The 24,575-nt window shown below is 39.9% G+C and overlaps 2 protein-coding genes across 4 annotated transcripts in view; one reads left to right on the plus strand and one right to left on the minus strand.

The window, feature by feature from the left end:
- The window catches only part of PYURF (PIGY upstream open reading frame), an 88,033-nt gene that overhangs the window by 53,435 nt on the left and 10,023 nt on the right, over positions 1-24,575 (plus strand). The window contains exon 2 of the mRNA XM_070790901.1: positions 24,349-24,460. Within this exon, the coding sequence (XP_070647002.1) occupies positions 24,349-24,460 (112 nt within the window). The remainder of the gene's footprint in view (positions 1-24,348; positions 24,461-24,575) is intronic.
- Positions 5,332-24,575, minus strand: part of HERC6 (HECT and RLD domain containing E3 ubiquitin protein ligase family member 6) — a 57,567-nt gene continuing 38,323 nt past the window's right edge. For all 3 annotated transcript variants that reach the window (XM_019962474.2, XM_070790900.1, XM_019962473.2), the window contains 8 exons: positions 22,937-23,098; positions 20,508-20,651; positions 12,272-12,438; positions 10,075-10,141; positions 9,572-9,642; positions 7,885-8,068; positions 7,699-7,801; positions 5,332-6,145 (listed from right to left, as the gene is read on the minus strand). In XM_019962474.2, coding sequence (XP_019818033.2) covers positions 5,922-6,145; positions 7,699-7,801; positions 7,885-8,068; positions 9,572-9,642; positions 10,075-10,141; positions 12,272-12,438; positions 20,508-20,651; positions 22,937-23,098 — 1,122 coding nt within the window. In that variant the 3' untranslated portion in view covers positions 5,332-5,921. The remainder of the gene's footprint in view (positions 6,146-7,698; positions 7,802-7,884; positions 8,069-9,571; positions 9,643-10,074; positions 10,142-12,271; positions 12,439-20,507; positions 20,652-22,936; positions 23,099-24,575) is intronic.

Raw genomic sequence — 24,575 nt, forward strand, 5'->3', positions numbered from 1 at the left:
TTGTTATATTTCAAATGAATTATTCTTTATGGTGTGAAATAAGGGAAGAGGTTCATTTTTTTAATCCATTTCCACCTGTTCCAGTTTGCCTTTACTCATTGAATTGCCTCAGTGTCCCTGTCGAAACTGTTGACTATATGTGATTGGATTTATCTCTGGACTTTTTATTGTGTTCCATTGTGTATTTCGGTTTTTTACTCCAGTACCACACTGTGTTAATTACTGTAGATGCTAATTGACTCAAAATCAGTTCACCTAAGTGTTTGACCATTGTCCTTCTTCAGTTGTTTTGTCTATTTTAAGTTCTTTGCATTTCCATAAATATTTTAGAACCACCTTACCAATTTCTACAAAACAGACTGCAAGGATTTAGCAATTACTCTAAATTAGATCAGTTTAGGAAGAACTGACCTGATGATAATATTGATTCTTTTGTCCATGAGCATCTCTCGCCATTAACTAAAAGCTTCTTAAACTGTTGCAGCAATATTTTCAAGTTTTTTGTGAGCAGTCAAACATACTTTGTTAAACTTATCCTTATATATTTATTTTTTGATATTACAAGTTGTACTTTTAAAAATTTCAGTGTTTGATTGTGAGTATATATGTGAAATACAAGTTCCTTAGTCGTGTCCGACTCTTTGCAACCCCATGGACTATGCAGTCCATGGAATTCTCCAGGCCAGAATACTGAAGTGGGTAGCCTTTCCCTTCTCCACGGGATCTCCCCAACCCAGGAATTGAACCCAGGTCTCCCACGTTGGAGGCTGATTCTTTACCAGATGAGCCACAAGGAAAGCCCATGAGTATATATAAATGCATTTAACTTTTATATATTGCCTTGAACCATGACACCTTTCTATATTTACTTAATAAATGGTTCTAGTAGATTTTTTGTGTGGATGCCTTTTAATATCCTACAGATAACTATGTAATTGATAAATAAGATAGTTTTACTCTTTCCTTTCCAATCATTATGGCCTTTCTTTTTTAAGTTTGGCCTGATGTATGGACTAGTACATCTAGTATAATGTTGAACAGAAGTGATGAGAGACATCTTGGACTTCTCAATTTTAGTAGGAAAGCATTCTTTCACCATTAAGTATGAAGTAATCAGGTCAAGTAAGTTCCTAGTTTGCCAAGAGTACTCATCTTGCATGAGTGAGTACGGAATTTTGTCAATTTTTTTCTACCTCTACTGAGGTAATTACACGATTTTTGTCTAATATGGTGAAAACAATGCATTTTCAAATGAATTTCTGAACTAACTCCAAGTTGGTCACAGATATTATATTTTACTGAATGTTTTATGTGTTTAAACTTTGTAAAAGATTTTTTTATCTGTGATCATATGAGAGATACACGTAGGTTTCTTTTCCTGTAATGTCTTTATCTGGTTTTGGTATTAGAATAATGCTGGCAGAAGAGAATTAATTGGGAAGTGTTCCCTCTTCATTTTCTGAAAGAATATATAAAGAACTGGTACTATCTGTTCTTAAAATGTTTAGTACAGCTCACTCATTTGCATAGAAAAAGTAATGTTGGCGTTGAAAGGCCTGAATAACAAAATCCAAAAGTCAGGTGCTTAAGGATCTCTTCTGTACAATGTCAGTAACCTCTGTCCATAGTTCTTCAGGCACTCTGTCTATCAGATCTAGTCCCTTAAATCTATTTCTCACTTCCACTGTATAATCGTAAGGGATTTGATTTAGGTCATACCTGGATGGTCTAGTGGTTTTCCCTACTTTCTTCAATTTCAGTCTGAATTTGGCAATAAAGTTCATGATCTGAGCCACAGTCAGCTCCCAGTGTTGTTTTTGCTTGCTGCAAAGAATATAATCAATCTGATTTCGGTATTGTGATGTCCATGTGTAAAGTTGTCTCTTGTGTTGTTGGAAGATGGTGTTTGCTATGACCGGTGCAATCTCTTGGCAAAACTCTGTTAGCCTTTGCCCTGCTTCATTTTGTACTCCAAGGCCAAATTTGCCTGTTATTCCGGGTATCTCTTGACTTCCTACTTTTGCATTCCAGTCCCCTGTGATAAAGCACATCTTTTTTTGCTGTTAGTTCTAGAAGGTCTTGTAGGTCTTCATAGAACCGTTCAGCTTCTTCAGCATTAGTGGTCGGGGCATAGACTTGGATTACTGTGATACTGAATGGTCTGCCTTGGAAATGAACAGAGATCATTCTGTCATTTTTGAGATTGCATCCAAGTAATGCATTTTGGACTCTGGTTGACTGTGACAGCTACTCCATTTCTTCTAAGGGATTCTTGCCCACAGTAATAGATATAATGGTCATGTGAATTAAATTAATCTATTCCAGTCCATTTTAGTTAACTGATTCCTAAAATGTTGATGTTCACTCTTGCCATCTCCTGTTTGACCACTTCCAATTTACCTTGATTCGTGGACCTAACATTCCAGGTTCCTATGCAATATTGTTTTTTACAGCATCGTAATTTACTTCCATCACCAGTCACATCCACAAAGGGCATTGTTTTCACTTTGACTCCATCTCTTCATTCTTTCTGGAATTATTTCTCAACTCTGGTAGCATATTGGGTACCTACCAACATGGGGAGTTCATCTTTCAGTGTCATATCTTTTTGCCTTTTCATACCGTCCATAGGGTTCTCAAGGCAAGAATACTGAAGTGGTTTGTCATTGTACAGGAGGCAATGATCAAGATTATTCCCAAGAAAAAGAAATGCAAAAAGGCAGAATGGTTGTCTGAGAAGACCTTACAAATAGCTGAGAAAAGAAGAGAAGCAAAAGGCACAAGAGAAAAGGAAAGATACCCATTCTTGAATGCAGAGTTCTAAAGAATAGCAAGGAGAGATAAGAAAGCCTTCCTCAGTGATCAGTGCAAAGAAACAGAGGAAAACAATAGAATGGGAAAGACTAGAGATCTCTTCAAGAAAATTAGAGATACCAAGGGAACATTTCATGCAAAGATGGGTACAATAAAGGATAGAAATTTTATGGCCCTAACAGAAGCAGAAGCTATTAAGAGGTGGCAAGAATACATACAAGAACTACACAAAAAAGATCTTAATGACCCAGATAACCATGATGGTGTGATCACTCACCTAGAGCCAGACATCCTGGACTGTGAAGTCAGGTGGGCCTTAGGAAGCATCACTACGAACAAAGCTAGTTAGAGGTGATAAAATTCCAGTTGAGCTATTTCAAATCCTAAAAGATGATGCTGTGAGAGTGCTGCACTCAATATGCCAGCAAATGTGGAAAATTCAGCAGTGGCCACAGGACTAGAAAAGGTCAGTTGTCATTCTAATCCCAAAGAAAGGCAACGCCAAAGAATATTCAAACTACAGCACAATTGCTCTCATCTCACATGCTAGCAAAGTAATGCTCAAAATTATCCAAGTGAAGCTTCAACAGTGCGTAAACCAAGAACTTCCAGATGTTCAAGCTGTATTAAGAAAAGGCAGAGGAACCAGAGATCAAATTGCCAATAACCATTGGATCACTGGAAAAGCAAGAGAGTTCCAGAAAGACATCTGCTTTATCCACTACGCCAAAGCCTTTGACTGTGTGGATCACAGCAAACTGTGGAAAATTCTTAAAGAGATGGGAATACCAGACCACTTGACCTGCCTCCTGAGAAATCTGTACGCAGGTCAAGAAGCAACAGTTAGAACCTGACATAGAACAACAGACTGGTTCCAAATTGGGAAATAGTATGTTAAGGCTGTATACTGTCACCCTGCTTATTTAACTTATATGCATAGTACATCATGAGAAACTCTGGGCTGGAAGAAGCACAAGCTGGAATCAAGATTGCTGGGAGAAATATCAATAACCTCAGATATGCAGATGACACCACCCTAATGGCAGAAAGCAAAGAAGAACTAAAGAAACTCTTGATGAAAGTGAAAGAGGAGAGTGAAAAGGTGGCTTAAAGCTCTACATTCAGAAAACTAAGATCATGGCACCCGGTCCCATCACTTCATGGCAAATGGATGGGTAAACAATGGAAACAGTGAAAGACTTTGTTTTGGGAGGCTCCAAAATCATTGCAGATGGTGACTGCAGCCATGAAATTAAAAGATGCTTGCTCCTTGGAAGAAAAGCTATGACCCACCTAGACAGCATATTAAAAAGTAGAGGCATTACTTTGCTGACAAAAGTCCATCTAGTCAAAGCTATGGTTTTTCCGGTAATCATGTATGGATGTGAGAGTTGGACTATAAAGAAAGCTGAGCACCAAAGAATTGATGCTTTTGAACTGTGGTGTTGGAGAACTCTTGAGAGCCCCCTGGACTGCAAGGAAATCAAACCAGTCAATCTTAAAGGAAATCAGTCTTGACTATTCATTGGAAGGACTGATGCTGAAGATGAAACTCCAATACTTTGGCCACCTGATGTGAAAAACTGACTCACTGGAAAAGACCCTGATGCTGGGAAAGTTGAAGGCAGGAGGAGAAGGTGACAACAGAGGATGAGGCGGTTGGATGGCATCACCGACTTGATGGACATGAGTTTGATCAAGCTCTAGGAGTTGGTGATAGACAGAGAAGCCTGGTGTGCTGCAGTCCATGGGGTCACAAAGAGTCAGACATGACTAAACGACTGAACTGAACTAAGGATCTCTAAGATGCAGAAGTTACTTTTTCCCTTAAAATTCCAATAGTGTACATCTGGGCCTTCATTCCACTTGTTGTAGAAACCAGATATATCCAAAATAACTATGAGAATTTGCTGGGGGCTTACGTTTCTACTAACTACCTCACAATCTAGGGTTTTTGGTGAAATCTCTCTCTCTGTCTGGTCTGTCCTCAGATTTCAGACCTCCTTCCACATCAGCACCTAGTGTGGACGTCACCCCATAGTTTCCTTTCCCACAGCACCACTGATACAAGATACACAGGCTTCTGTGTATGATACAAGGCTTCTGTGTATGGTTTGGGATGACCATAGGCATTTATAGAATAGCTTACAGTTTTAAACTTAATATGAGATAGAAATGGCTCACAAAATTCATTTCCAACATGCTTATATCTCTCCTTTAATTCATTCTATAGCTATAATGCTGAAACATATTTCATGTTCTTCATTTTTTTCCAACTGTAATTAGACAGGAGTTCCTGGTTGGGCTCAGCCTTTAGCCAAAATAATGTTATTTTCATTTAGAACGATTCTTAGAACACAGCACTGAACACAATATTTAGATTTTTCAAAAAGATTGTTTGGCTATAATCAAAACTCTGGAGACATCCCAGAATAGGAAAAAAAACAAAACAAACAAATATATATATATATATATATATATATACACACACACACACATACATGCCTCAAAACATGGTGAATTCAATTACAGCTTTATTTTTTCAAACTTCATATTTGTAAATTGTTTATTAGAGTTTCCCTGGGGCTCAGATGGTAAAGCGTCTGCCTGCAATTTGGGAGACCAGGGTTCGATCCCTGGGTCAGGAAGATCCTCTGGAGAAGGAAATGGCAACCCACTCCAGTACTGTTGCCTGGAAAATTCCATGGATGGAGGAGACTGGTAGGCTACAGCCCATGGGGTCACAAAGAGTCAGACACGACTGAGTGACTTCACTTTCACTTATTAGATGTACAATATTTTTAGAGTATCTTTTAGCTTTTAATATTCAGTACATTTTAAAATGCTAATTATTATTCAGGAAATAATTCAGTAAAAAGCAATCATTCTCATAGCAAATTTAAGGACCAGGAAATGCTGGTTTATTAACAATATTATCCTTGACTCATCATGTCATTGTTTATCCCAGCATTTGTCAACTAATTCTATCTAAAATGCATCAACCTTTGTACTAATCAGACCTAAAGAAGAAACTGTACTCCTGTACTAAAGAACAGAAGGATCGTAGGGTGAGAGGACCCGAGATGTGAGCCTCTCAGAGGTCACTATCACCCTGTGACTGTGGCTGAGATAAATCCTTTGTTGCTGTTGATGGCTCTTCGAAGTGCTTCCTTCACTTTTTTCATTGTAGAATATTCAGGGAGTTCCAGAATATTATGACATGTCAGTGATTTTGGGAAATCGCTTTCACTGCAAGTCTCAGGACAGCGAAACCGGATTCCTGGTTTCTGTATGCCTTTTACATGTAGTCTATCATTTCCTGTAAGAAAAACTAAAAAGAAATAAGCTTCAGTTAAGGTAGTTCACAGAAAGAACAAAACTTAAAATGAAAAGGAAGAAATTAATCATTTCATTCAAAAATATTTATCAGGTCCCCCTTGTGCAAAGAGAACTACATGGGACCATGTGGGGTGAAGAAAAATCATGACATTTGGTCTTTGTCTTTGGTGAGTTCACGATCTAGTTGGGGGGAAATTACGTATGTGAAAAGATAACAGCAAGATACAAGGAGTTTAGTCGAGCTCAGCTAGGAAGTATGATGTGAAGAGATAATGAAGACACTGAGCCTCAAGGCGGGCAGAGAGGTGCCAGGTTAGGGTGACAGGGAAGCTTCAGGCAGAAAGAAAAAACCAGAGGAGAAGATGTATGTGAACTCACTGAATGTACAGCCAACAGAATCCCTGGACTGAAACAAAAGTTTCCCATTAAGAAAGAACATTGGGAAGGTAGTTTGGGCTTGTGGAGAAGTAGTTAAGTTTGTGGAAAAGTTGTCCTCAAACATCCTCAGTAGCAACAAAAATAGCAAGAAAGATGTGTACGCATCTCAAGAAGAACTAAGAAATGGGATGAAAGATAAGAGAATAAGGCATTAAATCTGTCCTATACTAAAGCTGAAACTCCAATACTTTGGCCACCTCATGCGAAGAGTTGACTCATTGGAAAGGACTCTGATGCTGGGAGGGATTGGGGGCAAGAGGAGAAGGGGACGACAGAGGATGAGCTGGCTGGATGGCATCGCTGATTCGATGGACATGAGTCTGAGTGAACTCCGGGAATTGGTGATGGACAGGGAGGCCTGGTGTGCTGCAATTCATGGGGTCGCAAAGAGTTGGACACGACTGAGCGACTGATCTGATCTGATCTGATGGAAACCCAGGTTTCCCACTAAGAGAGGTTCTTATGTCTTAGTGGTCTTGAACACGGGCTTTGAATTAGCCTGCTGGGTTCAAATTCTCATTCTGACACTAACCAACTGTCAGAACATAGGCAAGCTACTAAATGCTGCAAGTCTCTTTTTCCTCATATCTGAAGTGGGGGGAAATAAAGGTACCTGCTTCATAGGCTGCTATTAGGATAAAGGGAAGTAATAGTTATAAAATGATCAGGACAGTGCCTGGTATAGAGTAAGCACACAATATAAATGCTGTTATTATTATCATCATCAGTGGTCACTGGAACTATAATCATTAATAGTATTTGAGATAGTTGACATTGCCCTAATTCCATAGGACTTTAGATAATTAAATAAAGGTAGGAATGTGAGATAAAAGGCTCAATTAGGAGCCAACTAAAGTGAAGAAAGAAGACACAAACTGGGTCAGTGTAGACAAGGTAGTAAAATAACAGTATCTTTATTACTATCATTTTTTAAAATGGAAAACAGGCTTAAGTAAGAAAATGAACACTGGTCTAGAAGCTAGGGGACCTGCATTCTAACCCTTGCTTTGCCATTAACATTTGTGATACACTATTAATGACTTTATCTCAAATAAGATATTTTAAAAGATATGTAATTATAGATTCATCTATTTCTGCAATACTTACAGAGGAATTTTCTCTTTTCATCCAAAGTTAAATTATGGAAAGCTTTCCAAAACATCAGTATAGTAGGATGTGACTCATGGTATCCTTGCTCATAAATAGAATTCTTGAAAAAAAAAAAAGGAGAAATTTGGTTTTTAGGGGTAATTTTTGCTTGGAAGACTTGGGGGCACTTTAGTTATTACCTACCTTTTCAAATTGTTCCCAGTCATAGTCAGTATTTCCAATTATTGCTCTCATTAGTTCTTCAGGCTTGAAATGTTTAAGTATCTCTTTGTCAAAAAGTTTATAAAATCCTCTCTGAAATTCCTCATAAACTGCCTTTACAGAGGTGTTTAAAACATAATCAACACACTTAGAAACATAGTCTTTCCTGAAGGAAGCAAAAAAAAAAAAGGCCAATAATATACTTAACCAGTGACTGAACTATTCTCTACTTTGCCTTTTCATCATTTCTATTAAGAAAGAAAAGTAAGTTACATCTGCCAAGCACACAACGCTATATGACACAGGGCTACGAAAACATCCAGTCAGCTGGAAGAAGAAAGCGTGGAGAATATGCAGAAGCATGAAGGCTTTGTTTTGCTCCCATTGCCTGGACCACATTCAGGATGATATTTTAAAAACACCAATCTGAATATGTCATTCTCCTGCTTAAAATCTTTAAAAGACTTCTCATTGCCTTGAAGGTAAATTTCAAACCACTTTAGCAGGATTAAAAAGGTCTCCATGGGGGAAGGGGGTAAAAAACAATGGGCTCCATGACGTGCCCTTGCCTGACTCAGCAGTCTCTTCCCACTGCCATTTGAACCTCCGGCCATGCTGACCTTCAGTTCACTGGCCTCACTGTCTCCCTTACAGTTAGGCCACAGCAGGCAGAGCTTCCTTTTCACCTGGCAACTTCCGTCACTCATCAGAATTCAAAATGAATATGACTTTCTCAGGGTTGGTCCTCTGTTCTTCTCTCTCTCCCCTCTCACAACACATCACTGTGTGTAAATTACATCTGCAGATTGTCTTCTCCAATTTGGATGAATTTCCTGAGAGCAGGTGTGCTCCTGGAGATATTTCCACCAGATATCACCCTAAAACATGCTAATCTCCTACCCTTTGAGCATCCTTCAAGGACCATCATTTCTGAATCAACCTCCTCTGTCCTCCCCTGTAACCAGTGGTGTGCTGGTAAATGTTCTACAACCAGCTTTCTTAAAAGGTGAGGGAAAAAGATGGAACCCTCATTTGCAGCATTTGCCAATTTCTGTGGTTTACCTGTCACCTTCTAGTTTCTTAACTGGTTTTCATTTTCTTCAGAGTGTTCATCCTTATCTGACTTTCTATTACATAATAATTTATTGACTTTCTGCTCCACTGTAATTTCTGCTCCAGATTTTGCATCTTTTTTTACTGCCATATCTCTGACACCTAGAATAGGGTCTAGTTTAGAGTAGGGGCTCAAAAACTAATAGTTAAATGAACAGTGAAAAGTGCTGCAAAGGAAATATTTAATCTTGACTCCTTTCGTCCCTTCTTTTCCCTGTAACCTTTAATCCTTTGAAAAAGATCAGAAGCTAAAATGATCATCTGGAAAGACTGGGTAGCTCAGACGGTAAAGAATCTGTCTGAAATGCGGGAGACCTGGGTTCAGTCCCTGGGTTGGGAAGATCCCCTGGAGGAACGTATGGCAACCCATTCCAGTATTTTTGCCTGGAGAGTCCCACTGGACAGAGGAGCCTGGTGGGCTACAGTCCATGGGGTCACAAAGAGTCGGATACAGCTGAGCGACTGAGCACAGCAAAAGACAAAATATATTTATAAAGCAAAGTGATATAAACATTTTATGTGTATTCAAAACAGATGTGCGATGTCTCAAACTTACTTGTTGCTTTGGTCTACAAATACAGAAATCCCATTTGGAATTAAATCAACATCATTTTGGTCCCAGTGTATCTGTAACCAAAATATATTCAGGTACTAAACATGAAAGAAAGTCTGAATAGTCAACCACAAGACCATTATTGCTAGTACATTCTTCCCTATAAAACTTTAAATAACTAGGCATTAAATAATTATTTATATAGTTCAATCATCTAACTATATATATAAATAAAAACACACCATAGTATATGCTATATATTGCTTTATGCATATATCATTCCATTTAATTTTTTACAGTGTTCACATTGATTGAATAATTGCTATCTTTTCACTTTGAGAGTGTATAGACATAAGGCATCAAATGAGGAGCAAGTGGGGGAAAAGTCTTACAGTACCGAAGTATAATACCCTTCAAAAAACACATCCAATATATAAGATACTATAATAAAAAACATTTTTAAAAACATTAATCTAAACTATAATCTGATTTTCATTAGTACTCACAGAAAAACGTAGGCCAAATTCTTCTTTAATGTCATTAGCATCATCATTTAGAACTTCTTGCAAACACCTAATGAAAATTTTGGTTTAAAATATACATATTATTCCTACACAACTTCAAAAGAAATAAATGGTCAATGGAAAAAAATGGGAACAATATAAAAATTTATAAAGTGTATTAAAAGTCATGTAAATTTCTTCTTCTCCACCTTCCCATTCCCTCTTCCTAGAGTTAACCTTTACAAGTTTGATTGGTCAGATTACTGCCTATCATGTGGACACTGCTGAATCTTGGTGGAAATTTTCAGAAAGGGGCCCCTTCCCCTAGACCAGCCCTTCCCCTGAACCAGGCCTTATTTTGTCTCCCAGGGGACATTTGGCAAAATCTGGAGACATCTTTGGTTGTCACAATTAAAGGGAGTGTTATGATTAAAGGGGGCCCCTTGGACTGCAAGATCAAACCAGTCAATCCTAAAGGAAATCAGTCCTGAATATTCATTGGAAGGACTGAAGCTGAAGCTGAAACTCCAATACTTTGGCCATCTGACACAAAGAACTGACTCGTTGGAAAAGATCCTAATGCTGGGAAAGATTGAAGGCAGTAAGAGAAGGGGATGACAGAGGATGAGCTGGTTGGATGGCATTACCAACTCGATGGACATGAGTTTGAGCAAGCTTCCCTGATAGTTCAGTTGGTAAAGAATCTGCCTGCAATGCAGGAGATTCCTGTGTTAGGAAGATCCTCTGGAGAAGGAATAGGCTACCCACTCCAGTATTCTTGGGTTTTCCTTGTGGCTCAGCTGGTGAAAAGAATCCACCTGCAATGCAGGAGAGCTGGGTTCGATCCCTGGGTTGGGAAGATCCCCTGGAGAAGGGAAAGGCTACCCACTCCAGTATTCTGGAGAATTCCATGAACTGTAAAGTCCTCGGGGTCGCAAAAAGTCTGACATGACTGAACGACTTTCACTTAGTACTGGCATCTAGTGAGTAGCAGCCCCGTATGCTGCTAGGCATCTCCACAATGTCCAAGTCAGTCTTTCACAACAAAGAATTATCTAGCCCAAAATGTGTGTACTGCCAAGGTTGAAAAGCCCTGCTCTATACTGTCAGAGTATATGGTATAAATCTAGCCAGTGTTTTCTTTCACTAACAGTACACAGGAAGAGAATCTTTTTCTTCCATCTATTGCCAACTCTATGCTGTATGAAAAACTCTGTAACAGTTGTCAGTCTATAAGCAGAAAAATTATATCTCATTTTCATCTGCATTTTCTTGGTTACTAGTAAGATTGAGCATATTTTTTGAGTTTATATATATACATATAGTCATATCTATATTATACAAAGATATTAATCCATTGTCTATCATGTGTTGCCAGTTTTTTCTTTAGAGAATATAGTTGGCCTTTTAACCTAGAACAAGTATTTTTCAATCCTTAAAAAATAAAGCTCATGGGCTTCCCTCCTGGCTCAGTGGTAAAGAATCTGCCTACAAATGCAGGAGACATGGGTTCGATCTCTGATCCGGGAAGATCCCACATGCTGCAGAGCAACTATGCCCGTGCACCACAACTATTGAGCCTGTGCTCTAGAGCCTGGGAGCCGCAGCTACTGACCCATGTGCTGCAGCTACTGAAGCCTGCATGCCCTAGAGCCCATGCTCTGCAACGAGAGAAGCCACTACAATGAGAAGCTCGAGTACTACAACAGGAGTAGCCCCCCACTCGCTGCCTCTAGAGAAAGCCTGCCCAGCATGAAGACCTAGTACAGCCAAAAAATAAATAAATAAAAATGAAAAACCAAAGTTTGTGACATGCTGATTTAGTGAAATAAGTGAAATATGATTAAATAGGATTGACTTAAAATCAGTATAGCATGCATGATTCTCATTACGAATATCATGTTCTATCCAAAGCAACTGTTTCCATCTGGATAAATTCAAGAGACTAGACCACAGCTCTGTTTATTGTGCCATTGCTAATTAGAGGAGCATTTGGCTTTTTTCCACTTCTGAAGGTTTACTTGATTATAAGTTATGCTAAAATTCAAACTCATCTAAAAAGCATGCACATTTATTGAACCTGAAGACCTTATCTGTGTGTGTGTATGTGTCTGTGTGTAACATTATTTGTGGCTAAACAACTGAGAAGGACTGAGACTGACTAGATACACAGTCCTAAAAAAAAATTATATTTACTCACTTTCCAAAAGAAGGACTGAGTTCTTTTAAATCTTCCAATGATGGCTCCTGGTCCAAAAGTTTCTTAAACAGAGCCAGTGGGAAAGGGAGGTAGACAACATTAAAATTATATAGGGAGAGTCCACACAGCATCCCAAAGAGGAAATACATCTTCTTCTCAAATTTAGGCTAGAGAAGAAAAAAAAAATCCTTTATGTATTAAATATAATCAATAATCCAAACAGATAATTAGATTAGTAAAAAGAAGTTTGGTTCCTTTATCTAAGAGTCAGAAATTAGAAACAAAATGAGCTTCAGGAAAATAAAAATTTGAGGTTCTTATATAGGTTATAATACAATATACAATTCTTCTGTAAGTTAAAATACAAATTTTAACAGTTCAGAATGTTAAACAAATGAATTTGCTTTTTGTGACTGACAGCATATCTGGAATATGAAAAAAAATGCTCAGTGAACCTTAAAAATGAAGGTTTTCACTATTGAATTTTTTTTTTTAATTTTATTTTATTTTTAAACTTTATAATATTGTATTGGTTTTGCAAACATTGAAATGAATCCGCCACAGGTATACATGTGTTCCCCATCCTGAACCCTCAGTGTTTGTCTTCAAATTCATGTAGAAAATGACACCAGGAAGGAAGGGTGTACTTTATGCCTGCAGCGGGCGTCAGTCATGCCAGGGGTGTGTCAGAGGAGTGCTGGTCCCTTCAGCAACGCAGCCCTCAACCCAGGCGTGCTTACAGGGACAAGCATATGGGTCAGGGAAGGTGACTGATGCTGTTGAGTATGAAGGTCTGTGGAAGGAAGAAGGAAAGAGTCCTGATAAAATTGGCTTCACTCTTCTCTGCACTGTGAGGTCCTGGATGAAGTAAACCCTGGCCACATCTGGCCAGGCCGTCACTGCAGCCCAGCCGACAGGTCACGATTCCAAGACTTCAATTCCAGTGCCGGCTTTGCTGTTAGCTGATCACTGACTTTAGGCCACCCATATAGTAATCTGTGCTTCAATCTACTTGCTCTATTTACTTCCTAGTGTAATTGCCTAGGAGAAACGTTAAAAATGCATTTGAATTTTGAAAAGGAGTTAAAAGTTCAATACAAGTACTCTCCAAAGGAGACCTCTTCTAATCTAATCAGTCTTACTTCCTGTATTTGTAAGGTATCCCTGATTCTAGTGGATTTTGCCTCTTTGTTTTCTATCCAGCAGTATAGTATTCAGTAACGCTTAAGGGGGCTTTGGGATCACTCTTAAATTTATATCCTTACTTGGTCACTTGCAAGTTGAATATCCATTCAGTTCAGTTCAGTTCAGTCTCTCAGTCATGTCTGACTCTTTGGGATCCCATGGACTGCAGCATGTCAAGACACCCTGTCCATCACTAACTCCCAGAGTTCACCAGAGTTCATTCAAACTCATGTCCACTGAGTTAGTGATGCCATCCAACCATCTCATCCTCTATTGTCCCCTTCCTCTCCTGCCTTCAATCTTTCTCAGCATCAGGGTTTTTTCAAATGAAACAGTTCTTCGCATCAGGTGGCCAAGTTATTAGAGTTTCAGTTTCAATATCAGTCCTTGAAATGAATATTCAGGACTGATCTCCTTTAGGATGGACTGGTTGGATCTCCTTGCAGTCCAAGGGACTGTCAAGAGTCTTCTCCAGCACCCCAGTTCAAAAGCATCAATTCTTTGGCACTCAGCCTTCTTTATAGTCCAACTCTCACATCCATACATGACCACTGGAAAAACCACAGCTTTGACTAGATGGACCTTTGTTGGCAAAGTAATGTCTCTGCTTTTTAATATGCTGTCTAGGTTGGTCATAACTTTCCTTTCAAGGAACAAGTGTCTTTTAATTTCATGGCTGCAGTCACCATCTGCAGTGAATTTCGAGCGCCCCAAAATAAAGTCTCTCACTGTTTCCACTGTTTTCCCATCTATTTGCCATGAAGTTATGGGACTGGATGTCATGATCTTAGTTTTCTGAATGTTGAACTTTAAGCCACCTTTTACACTCTCCTCTTTCACTTTCATCAAGAGGCTCTTTAGTTCTTCTTCACTTTCTGCCATAAGGGTGGTGTCATCTGCATATCTGACGTTATTGATATTTCTCCTGGCAATCTTGATTCTAGCTTGTGCTTCACCCAGCCCAGCGTTTCTCATGACGTACTCTGCATATAAGTAAAATAAGCAGAGTGACAGTATACAGCCTTGACGTACTCCTTTCCTTATTTGGAACCAGTCTGTTATTCCATAGAGACTTCCCTGGTGGCTCAGACGGTAAGGCGTCTGCCTACAATGTGGGAGACCTGGATTCAATCCCTGGGTCGGGAAGATCTCTTGGAGAAGGGAATGGCAACCCACTCCAGTATTCTTGTCCTCCCCCACGAAAAAAGGGGCTCAAAGAAATATGTGACTTCCCTGGTGGCTCACACGGTAAAGTGTCTGTCTACAATGCGGGAGACCTGAGTTTGATCCCTGGGTTGGGAAGTTCCCTGAAGAAGGAAATGGCAACCCACTCCAGGGTCTTGCCTAGAAAATCCCATGGACAGAGGAGCCTGGCGTCCATGGGGTCGTAAAGATTTGGACATGACTGAGCGACTTCACTTTCACTTTCTTTCTTTCTTGTTGTTCCATATCCAGTTCTAACTGTTGCTTTCTGACCTGCATACAGGTTTCTCAAGAGGCAGGTCAGGTAGTCTAGTATTCCCATCTCTTTAAGAATTTTCCAAAGTTTGTTGTGATCCACACAGTCAAAGGCTTTGGCATAGTCAATAAAACAGAAATAGATGTTTTTCTGGAACTCGCTTGCTTTTTCCATGATCCAACAGATGTTGGCAATTTGACCTCTGGTTCTTCTGCCTTTTCTAAATCCAGCTTCAACATCTGGAAGTTTGTGGTTCACATACTGTTGAAGCCTGGCTTGAAGAATTTTGAGCATTACTTTATTAGCATGTGCGATAAGTGCAATTGTGTGGTAGTTTGAACATTCTTTGGCATTGCCTTTCTTTGGGATTGGAATGAAAACTGACCTTTTCCAGTCCTGTGGCCACTGCTGAGTTTTCCAAATTTGCTGGCATATTGAGTGCAGCACTTTCACAGCATCATCTTTTAGGATATGAAATAGCTCAGCTGGAATTTCATCACGTCCACTAGCTTTGTTCGTAGTGATACTTCCTAAGGCCCACTTGACTTCGCATTCCAGGATGTCTGGCTCTAGGTGAGTGATCACACCATTGTGATTATCTGGGTCGTGAAGATCTTTTTTGTATAGTTCTTCTGTGTGTTCTTGCCACCTCTTCTTAATATCTTCTGTTTTTGTTAGGTCCATACCATTTCTGTCCTTTATTGTGCCTATCCTTGCATGAAATGTTCCCTTGGTATCTCTAATATTCTTGAAGAGATCTCTAGTCTTTCCCATTCTATTGTTTTCCTCTATTTCTTTGCACGATCACTGAGGAAGGCTTTCTTATCTCTCCTTGCTATTCTTTGGAACTCTGCATTCAAGTGGGTATATTTTTCCTTTTTTCCTTTGCTTTTTGCTTCTCTTTTCACAGCTATTTGTAAGGCCTCCTAAGACAGCCATTTTGCTTTTTTGCATTTCTTTTTCTTGGGGATGGTCTTGATTCCTGTTTCCTGTACAATGTCAGGAACCTCCATCCATAGTTCTTCAGGTACTCTATCAGATATAATCCCTTGAATCGATTTGTCACATCCACTGTATAATCGTGAGGGATTTGATTTAGGTCATACCTGAATGGTCAAGTGGTTTTCCCTACTTTCTTCAATTTAAGTATGAATTTGGCAATAAGGAGTTCATGATCTGAGCCACAGTCAGCTCCTGGTCTTGTTTTTGCTGACTGTATGTAGCTTCTCCATCTTTGGCTGCAAAGAATATAATCAATCTGATTTTGGTGTTGACCATCTGGTGATGTCCATGTGTAGAGTCTTCTCTTGTGTTGTTGGAAGAGGATGTTTGCTATGACCAATGCATTTTCTTGGGAAAACTCTATTAGCCTTTGCCCTGCTTCATTCTGTACTCCAAGGCCAAATCTTCCTGTTACTCCATGTATCTCTTGACTTCCAATTTTTGCAACCAGTCCCCTATAATGAAAAGAACATCTTTTTGGGGTGTTAGTCCTAGGTTTTGTAGGTCTTCATAGAACCGTTCAACTTCAGCTTCTTCAGCATTACTGGTCGGAGCATCAGATCAGATCAGATCAGTCGCTCAGTCGTGTCCGACTCTTTGCGACCCCATGAATGGCAGCACGCCAGGCCTCCCTGTCCATCACCAACTCCCGGAGTTCACTGAGACTCACGTTCATCGAGTCAGTGATGCCATCCAGCCATCTCATCCTCTGTCGTCCTCTTCTCCTCCTGCCCCCAATCCCTCCCAGCATCAGAGTCTTTTCCAATGAGTCAACTCTTCGCACGAGGTGGCCAAAGTACTGGAGTTTCAGCTTTAGCATAATTTCTTCCAAAGAAATCCCAGGGCTGATCTCCTTCAGAATGGACTGGTTGGTCGGAGCATAGACTGGGATTAATGTGATATTGAATGGTTTGCCTTGGAAATGAACAGAGATCATTCTGCCATTTTTGAGATTGCATCCAAGTACTGCATTTCGGACTCTTGTTGCCTATGACAGCTACTCCATTTCTTTGAAGGGATTCTTGCCTACAGTAGTAGATATAATGGTCATCTTATTTAAATTCACCCATCCAGTCCATTTTAGTTTGCTGATTCCTAAAATGTCGACGTTCACTCTTGCCATCTCCTGTTTGACCACTTCCAATTTGTCTTGATTCATGGACCTAACATTCCAGGTTCTATGCAATTTTGCTCTTTACAGCATCAGACTTTGCTTCTATCACCAGTCACATCCACAACTGGATGGTTGTTTTTGCTTTGGCTCTGTCTCTTCATTCTTTCAGGAGTTATTTCTCCACTGATCTCTAATAGCATATTGGGTACCTATCGACCTGGGGAATTCATCTTTCAGTGTCCTAATTTTTCGCCTTTTCATACTGTTCACGGGGTTCTCAAGGCAAGAATACTAAAGTGGTTTGCCATTTTTTTCTCCAGCGGACCATGTTTTGTCAGAACTCTCCACCATGACCCTTCCTTCTTGAGTGGCCCTATAAGGCATAGCTCATAGTTTCACTGAGATAGACAAGGCTGTGGTCCATGTGATCAGACTGATTAGTTTTCTGTGATTGTGGTTTTCAGTCTGTTTGCCTTCTGATGGAGAAGGATAAGAGGCTTATGGAAGCTTCCTGATGGGAGAGACTGACTGAGGGGGAAATTGGGTCTTGTTCTGATGGGCGAGGCTATGCTCAGTAAATCTTTAATCCAATTTTCTGTTAATGGGTAGACCTGTGTTCCCTCCCTGTTATTTACTTGGGGCCAAACTATGGTGGGGCTTCCCTGGTGGCTCAGAGGTTAAAGCATCTGCCTCCAGTGCGGGAGACCTGGGTTCAATCCCTGGGTTGGGAAGATCCCCTGGAGAAGGAAATGGCAACCCACTCCAGTATTCTTGCCTGGAGAATCCCATGAACAGAGGAGCCTGGTAGGCCACAGTCCATGGGGTCGCAAAGAGTCGGACACGACTGAGCGACTTCACTTTCACTTTCAAACTATGGTGGAGGTAATGAATATCTGTAGACAGTTTATTTAATCTCTCTGTGCCTCAGTTTCTTCATCTGTAAAATGGGGCAAACCACCTATCTCATAGAGTTGATATGAGGTTTATTTTCTTCCTTTCCATTCCCTACTTGCATTGTTTTGATATATTTAGTCCCTATCCTTCGTCATTAACTTCAGGGCTCCATTTTCCAATGACACTTTTTCCAATCACTTCAGTCCCCCTTGATTTCTTTAGGTCCTAAGAAAGAATCCCTTAAATTTGTATAGTGACCTAAAGTTTTCAGGGAACTTCACACTTTGACATACCTTTTATCTTGTTTTAATCTCACAATAGCTCTATAAAGCAGGCAGAATAGAAATTAGTTTTGCTAGTACTTAGGCATTTTTACCGGAGAAGGCAATGGCAACCCACTCCAGTACTTTTGCCTGGAAAATCCCATGGACAGAGGAGCCTGGTAGGCTGCCGTCTATGGGGTTGCACAGAGTCAGATACGACTGAAGTGACTTAGCAGCAGCAGCAGCAGCAGGCATTTTTACAGTTGAGGAAACTAAAAACTCAGAGAGGCTAAATTATATACCCACCATCACTCAAGACTAGATCTCTGGGCTTCTCATCTCACAAGAGTGCTTCCTTCCCTATCCTACCTATTACCCAACAACTATTACAACAGACCCTGATGCTGGACAAGATTGAAGGCAGGAAGAGAAGAGGACGACAGAGGATGAGATGGTTGGATGGCATCACCGCCTTGAGGGACATGAGTTTGAGCAAGCTCCAGGAGTTGGTGATGGACAGGGAAGCCTGGTGTGCTACAGTCCATGGGGTTGCAAAGAGTCAGAAACAACTGAGCAACTGAACTGAACTGAATTGATTACAACACAAAGTCAGCAGCACAAAATTTCAAAAACTTGCTAAAATTCCTGGTATTTTAGTCTTATTGCTCTATCTACATATATAAAATGTTTTCAAAGCAAAGAGATTGTGTTATCCACTAATCTGAATCATCTATAGTTTTAATACAATGTGGGAACTTCAAGAAACAGCCAGTAAAAACTTGCTGGTTGACCCTACCAATGGCACACCTTAGCCACTCCTATCTTTAGAGATTCATTCTTTCTCAAAAAGATGTTTAGTGGCTAAACATCTAGTCGCTAAATTGTGTCCAATTCTTTCGGGACTCCATGGACTGTAGCCTGCCAGGCTCTCTGTTCATGGATTTTCCCAGGCAAAAATACTGGAGTGGGTGGCTTCTCCAGGGTATCTTTCCCACCCAGGGATCAAATCCACGTCTCCTGCATTAGCAGGCAGATTCTGTACCACTGAGCCACCTGGGAAGCCCTTCTAAAAAGATACAAAACACCTTTTAGTACTTTTTCACTCTCATTCATGTTCTCTTCCTGTACCCTTTTCTTTCTGGGTTCCAAACTTCATCATATCATTTGAAAGAGTATTTGGAAGTTTATGGGAAAGGAGATCAATAAATTGAAGTTCAACATGTGATTCTTGTTAGAATTATTTGCTCTGTGTTACTAACAGAGAAGGCTTCCCTTGTGGCTCAGCTGATAAGGAGTCTGCCTGCAATTCAGAAGACCTGGATTCAATCCCTGCATTGGGAAGATCTCCTGGAGAAGGGCATGGCAATCCACTCCAGTATTCTGGCCTGGAGAACCCCATGGACAGAGAACTTTGGTAGGCTACAGTCCACATGGTCACATAGAGTCTGACACGACTGAGTGACTAACACACACACACACTAATAGAGAAATGAAGTTTTTACTACTTTAAGAAAATGTTTACATATAGAGAATCTTTGTAAAAATATAATTATTGCAGAAATGAATCATCTTATTAGAATTAGCAATTATCTCTAGGATTCTGTTAACAATTTCTCTCCTAGTTTGAAACTCTAGATTACTGCCTCTTAAAATTTAGGAAACCACCCAATATTCAACAAAGTGTAATACATCTAAACTATGGAATACTACTCAGCAATAGAAGGGAATGAACTATGATAGATACAACAACACACATGATTCTCAATATCATTATGCTGAGTGAAAGGACAGATACAAAGACTACTTATGATTCCATTTATGTAAAATTGTAGGAAATTCAAATTATAGTGACAGAAATCGAATCAGTGGTTGCATAGGCATGGGCAGGGAATAGAAGCAGGGAGAAGCAGGATCAGAAAGGAACCTGAGGAAACTCTAGGGGATGATGGATGTGTTCACTGTCTTTTGTTTTCATTGTCTTGAATTTCATGGGCATAGATGTACATCAAAATGTATCAAAGTGCACATTTTATGTACCATTTATCATATCTCAAATATACCTTATTCAAGCTGTTTAAAAATGTAATGTCATATAAATCACCTGGCGATCTTATAAAAATATATATTCTGATCTGGGCCTGAGATTCTGCTTTTCTAACAGTTCCAGGTAATGCTGGAACTTCCGCTTTGTGGACCACATTTTGAGTAGCAAGGTTTTATGTGACCTAATTTTACATTAGCAGGTATTGTGTTCATTTACAGTATATGGTATACTTTTTCTGTTCTGAAAAACCATAAGAAAACAAATAAAAGACTTACTTTGACAGGAAACCACATGTAGGAATCCTCTTCGGGATACATGAACATTCCATATTCTTCCTTGGTCATAGATTCAAATATACAGTGAAAAAACTCAGACTTCACCCCTTCCCCTCCAGAACGAATTTCTTTAATAAATTCAACCTGAGAAAAGAGGACATTGTCAGGTCCAGATTTAAAATATAATGCCTTGACATTTACAGAAAAGTTTCAAGCCTCCTGCCATCACCAGAATTCCCAGAACCCACTCTCCTCACCTAACCGTACTATGCTCTCTCACTTTGCTTCTGATAGTGGGTGCCGTGAGCCTGCTTACTGTCAGATTACTGTATAGTGAGTACATAGGTCCCTCCCATGGCCACATGAACCAAGTGAAGTGAGATTCTGGCAACACTCAACATTCACCAATTATGCTGACCAGCATCTTGAATCAAATTTTGATGTGCTTCAAACCCCTGAGCCCCTAAATTTCTCAATTTTTCTCTCTTGTCTAGCTTCCTCTCATGAGTCAAGCTTTACAACTTAGGCTACGGTCAACAAATATTTGGTTTCTTCTGCCTCGCCCCTCATTAGAACTTCAGATAAACAGCCCTCCCTCCCTGTCAGCCTGGACATGGCACCTTTGTCGGAAATTTCAGAGCTGACTGCCCAGAGCCCTCATCTGAGCATCGACAAGAACTGATCCCTCTTTTCTAAAGTCTACCTCTGGGATTTGCAGTGCGAGTACTATCTTAGATTTCCTCCCATCTCTCTAACTACTCTTTGTTGTAAATATTTATGTATTTATTTGGCTGTGTCAGGTCTTAGTTGTGGCACGTGGTATCTTTAGTTGGGATATGCAAGATCTTTAGTTGCCGCATAGGAACTCTTAGTTGTGGCATGCATAATCTAGTTCCCTGACCAGGCATCGAACCCAGGCCCCCTGCATTGGAAGTGTAGAGTCTTATCCACTGGACCACTGAGCAAGTCCCTCTAACTACTCCTTCTATACTTCCCTTCCTGTTTGTTTCTTTTCATCTTTTTAATGTAAATATCACCAAGCTTCACTGAGAGTTCTCTTTCACTTCTCTTTACCTAGATTTACCTCCTTGGCCTTGTCCATCATCACCAAGGGCCTGCCTCACATTCCATCAAGATATACCAAGAATAAATTAAGCTTGCTTCTGATTTTCTTACTTCCACTCATTTATACAACAAGGTTGTCTTTGCTATGGTCAGGACGTGCTCATAAAGAGCTCGACAACCTTGCCTTGTTGCGAGTCTATATTTTGATTGGATTTCTCTTGAAGTTTACCTTCTTACCTCTTTGTCATTTCCTGTAGGCAGAATCACTTTCTATTGATTTCCTCATAATCAAGATTTAAAGGAAAATAGGTACAGAGGGAGACAAAAACTAGAAAGCCTAGCTTATAAAATCCTTTCCTCATTTTCCATCAGAATCCTGAGACCCAACTCTCAGAGTCTGACTTCCTCTCTGAGAACCTAACTTTTCCCTTCTTGGCTGATATCAGGAAAATACACTCCCCTCTGGACAGATGCCAGCTCTCACCTACAAAGTTAATCTTTATTCTGTGGGCAAAGGATCTGAAGTACCACACAGTAAAAACCCTACAGATGCCCCCAAGGATGAAGTGAAGGATGGCTAGGAAATGGAACCAACACAGTGGAAAGTCTGTGACTAAAACTAGAGCCAAAAGTACCCATTCTACCCACTGCTTGCTGAATGCATTCATTGCCCCAATTCTTCACCCCTCCTTGGCCCAGGTCTTTCGCATGTGGCTTTATAGTTCCTCTCATTAAAAAGGCTGAGTATATTATGCCAGCCCTTGACTTGAGTTCAGCCATGTGACTTGATTTGACTAAACCAATGTTTGTTGTCTAACTGGGCTTGCTATCTTTTTTTTGGCAGTGGCTTAGCAGGTGGGTTCGGAGGGGCCTTGCTATCTTGTACCTCTGACACTGATATGCGAACATGTTTGTGGGTCCTAGGAAGAAGATGGACAACATAGGAGTCAGGGCCAGACTGCCTGAGCCAGGCCAAGCCTAGGTAACCAATCCCTAGCCAATTCTCAAACATGTAAACAGGTACAGACAAAATCTGAAAAGCCACTCAGATGAGTTCAACTTAGAGCAGCAACAGACTGCTGCTGCTCTAAGTTGAATAGTAAAATTACTATTTTAAGTCACTATGCTTTGGGATGGTTCTTTATGAAGCATTTCTGTAGCCAAAGGTAACTAACTATTAGTTAACTCATAGAGCCAATGGTCAATTAAACATCCTGGAGCTTTTCTCTGAAGGGTAAGCAAGGAATCCTGGAAACCATTAGGCTGATAACTATAGTTGCAAATACAGGTTCTCCTTGTACCACATTATATAAATGTTCCCCCGACACACATTAGTAAAAATATTATGAGGAGTTTTAGCGTACCACTAATATTTTCTGGAGGTCAGTGTCTTCAGCTTGGCTTAACTGACATAGAGCATCTTCAACTAAGTGACTTCGTCTGACGCTAAGTGTAAATAAAGGAGATTCATCCCTTCTTTGCAGAATTATTCCCCTAAAATCCATGTAGTTGTTCACTTCAGATTTCTAGAAAAAGAAATATTTTAGGAATCCTCATAGGAATACAAGAAATTGTTTAATATTTCAAATAAACATTTTATATAGCATACATTTATGCCAACCATTGCTATATATACTCATATCGCAATAACTTAAGTAAAAGAACATTTAACTATAATTTGGAAGACAAAGAGATCATAAAATCTATGGCACCAAGGAATTGTGCAAATGATGGAATACTCAGTTCAGTTCAGTTCAGTTGCTCAGTCGTGTCTGACTCTTTGTGACCCCATGAATCGCAGCACGCCAGGCCTCCCTGTCCATCACCAACTCCCGGAGTTCACTTAGACTCATATCCATCCAGTCAGTGATGCCATCCAGCCATCTCATCCTCTGTCGTCCCCTTCTCCTCCTGCCCCTAATCCCTCCCAGCATCAGAGTCTTTTTCAATGAGTCAACTCTTCGCATGAGGTGGCCAAAGTACTGGAATTTCAGCTTTAGCATCATTCCTTCCAAAGAAATCCCAGGGCTGATCTCCTTCAGGATGGACTGGTTGGATCTCCTTGCAGTCCAAGGGACTCTCAAGAGTCTTCTCCAACACCACAGTTCAAAAGCATCAATTCTTCGGTGCTCAGCTTTCTTCACAGTCCAACTCTCACATCCATACATGACCACTGGAAAAACCATAGCCTTGACTAGACGGACCTTTTTTGGCAAAGTGATGTCTCTGCTTTTGAATATGCTATCTAGGTTGGTCATGACTTTCCTTCCAAGGAGTAAGCGTCTTTTAATTTCATGGCTGCAGTCACCATCTGCAGTGATTTTGGAATACTACACAGCCATAAAAAAAAACTAACAAAATTTTGCCTTTTGCAGCAACATGGATGGACTTGGAGGGCATTTTGCTAAGTGAAGTACAACGTATGGAAAAAGACAAATACTGTATGATATCATTTACATGTGGAATCTAAAAACTACAACAAACTAGTGAATAAAACAAAAAAGAAGGAGACTCACAGATACAGAGAACAAACTAGTGTTTACCAGTGGGGAGAGGGAAGCTGGGAGGGGCAATATAGGAGTAGAGGGGAAGGGGTACAAATCATTAGATACAAAATAAGCTACAAGTATATATTGTACAACACAGGGATATAGCCAATATTTTATAATAACTATAAATGAAGTATAACCTTTAAAAATTGTGCATCACTATATTGCATGTCTGTAATTTATATAATATTGTACACTAACTATGATTTAATTTTTTTTTTTTAAAGGTTAATGGGAAATGTTACAGTGGAAGAATGTGGTCACCATCTGAACCCACTGATGAATCTCAGAATGAACAAAAGTGAAACCACCAGAAATAATGCACTGAAATATGGAGAGGTGAAAATAAATTGGGCCTGGAATTTGCTTTACAATACTTAACAAAAATATGGGAATTCCCTGGTGGCCAGAGGTTAGGACTTTGAGCTTTCACTGCTGAGGGTGAGGGATCAAA

The sequence above is a fragment of the Bos indicus genome, chromosome 6, assembly GCF_029378745.1.
Source record: "Bos indicus isolate NIAB-ARS_2022 breed Sahiwal x Tharparkar chromosome 6, NIAB-ARS_B.indTharparkar_mat_pri_1.0, whole genome shotgun sequence".
Lineage (NCBI taxonomy): Eukaryota > Metazoa > Chordata > Mammalia > Artiodactyla > Bovidae > Bos > Bos indicus.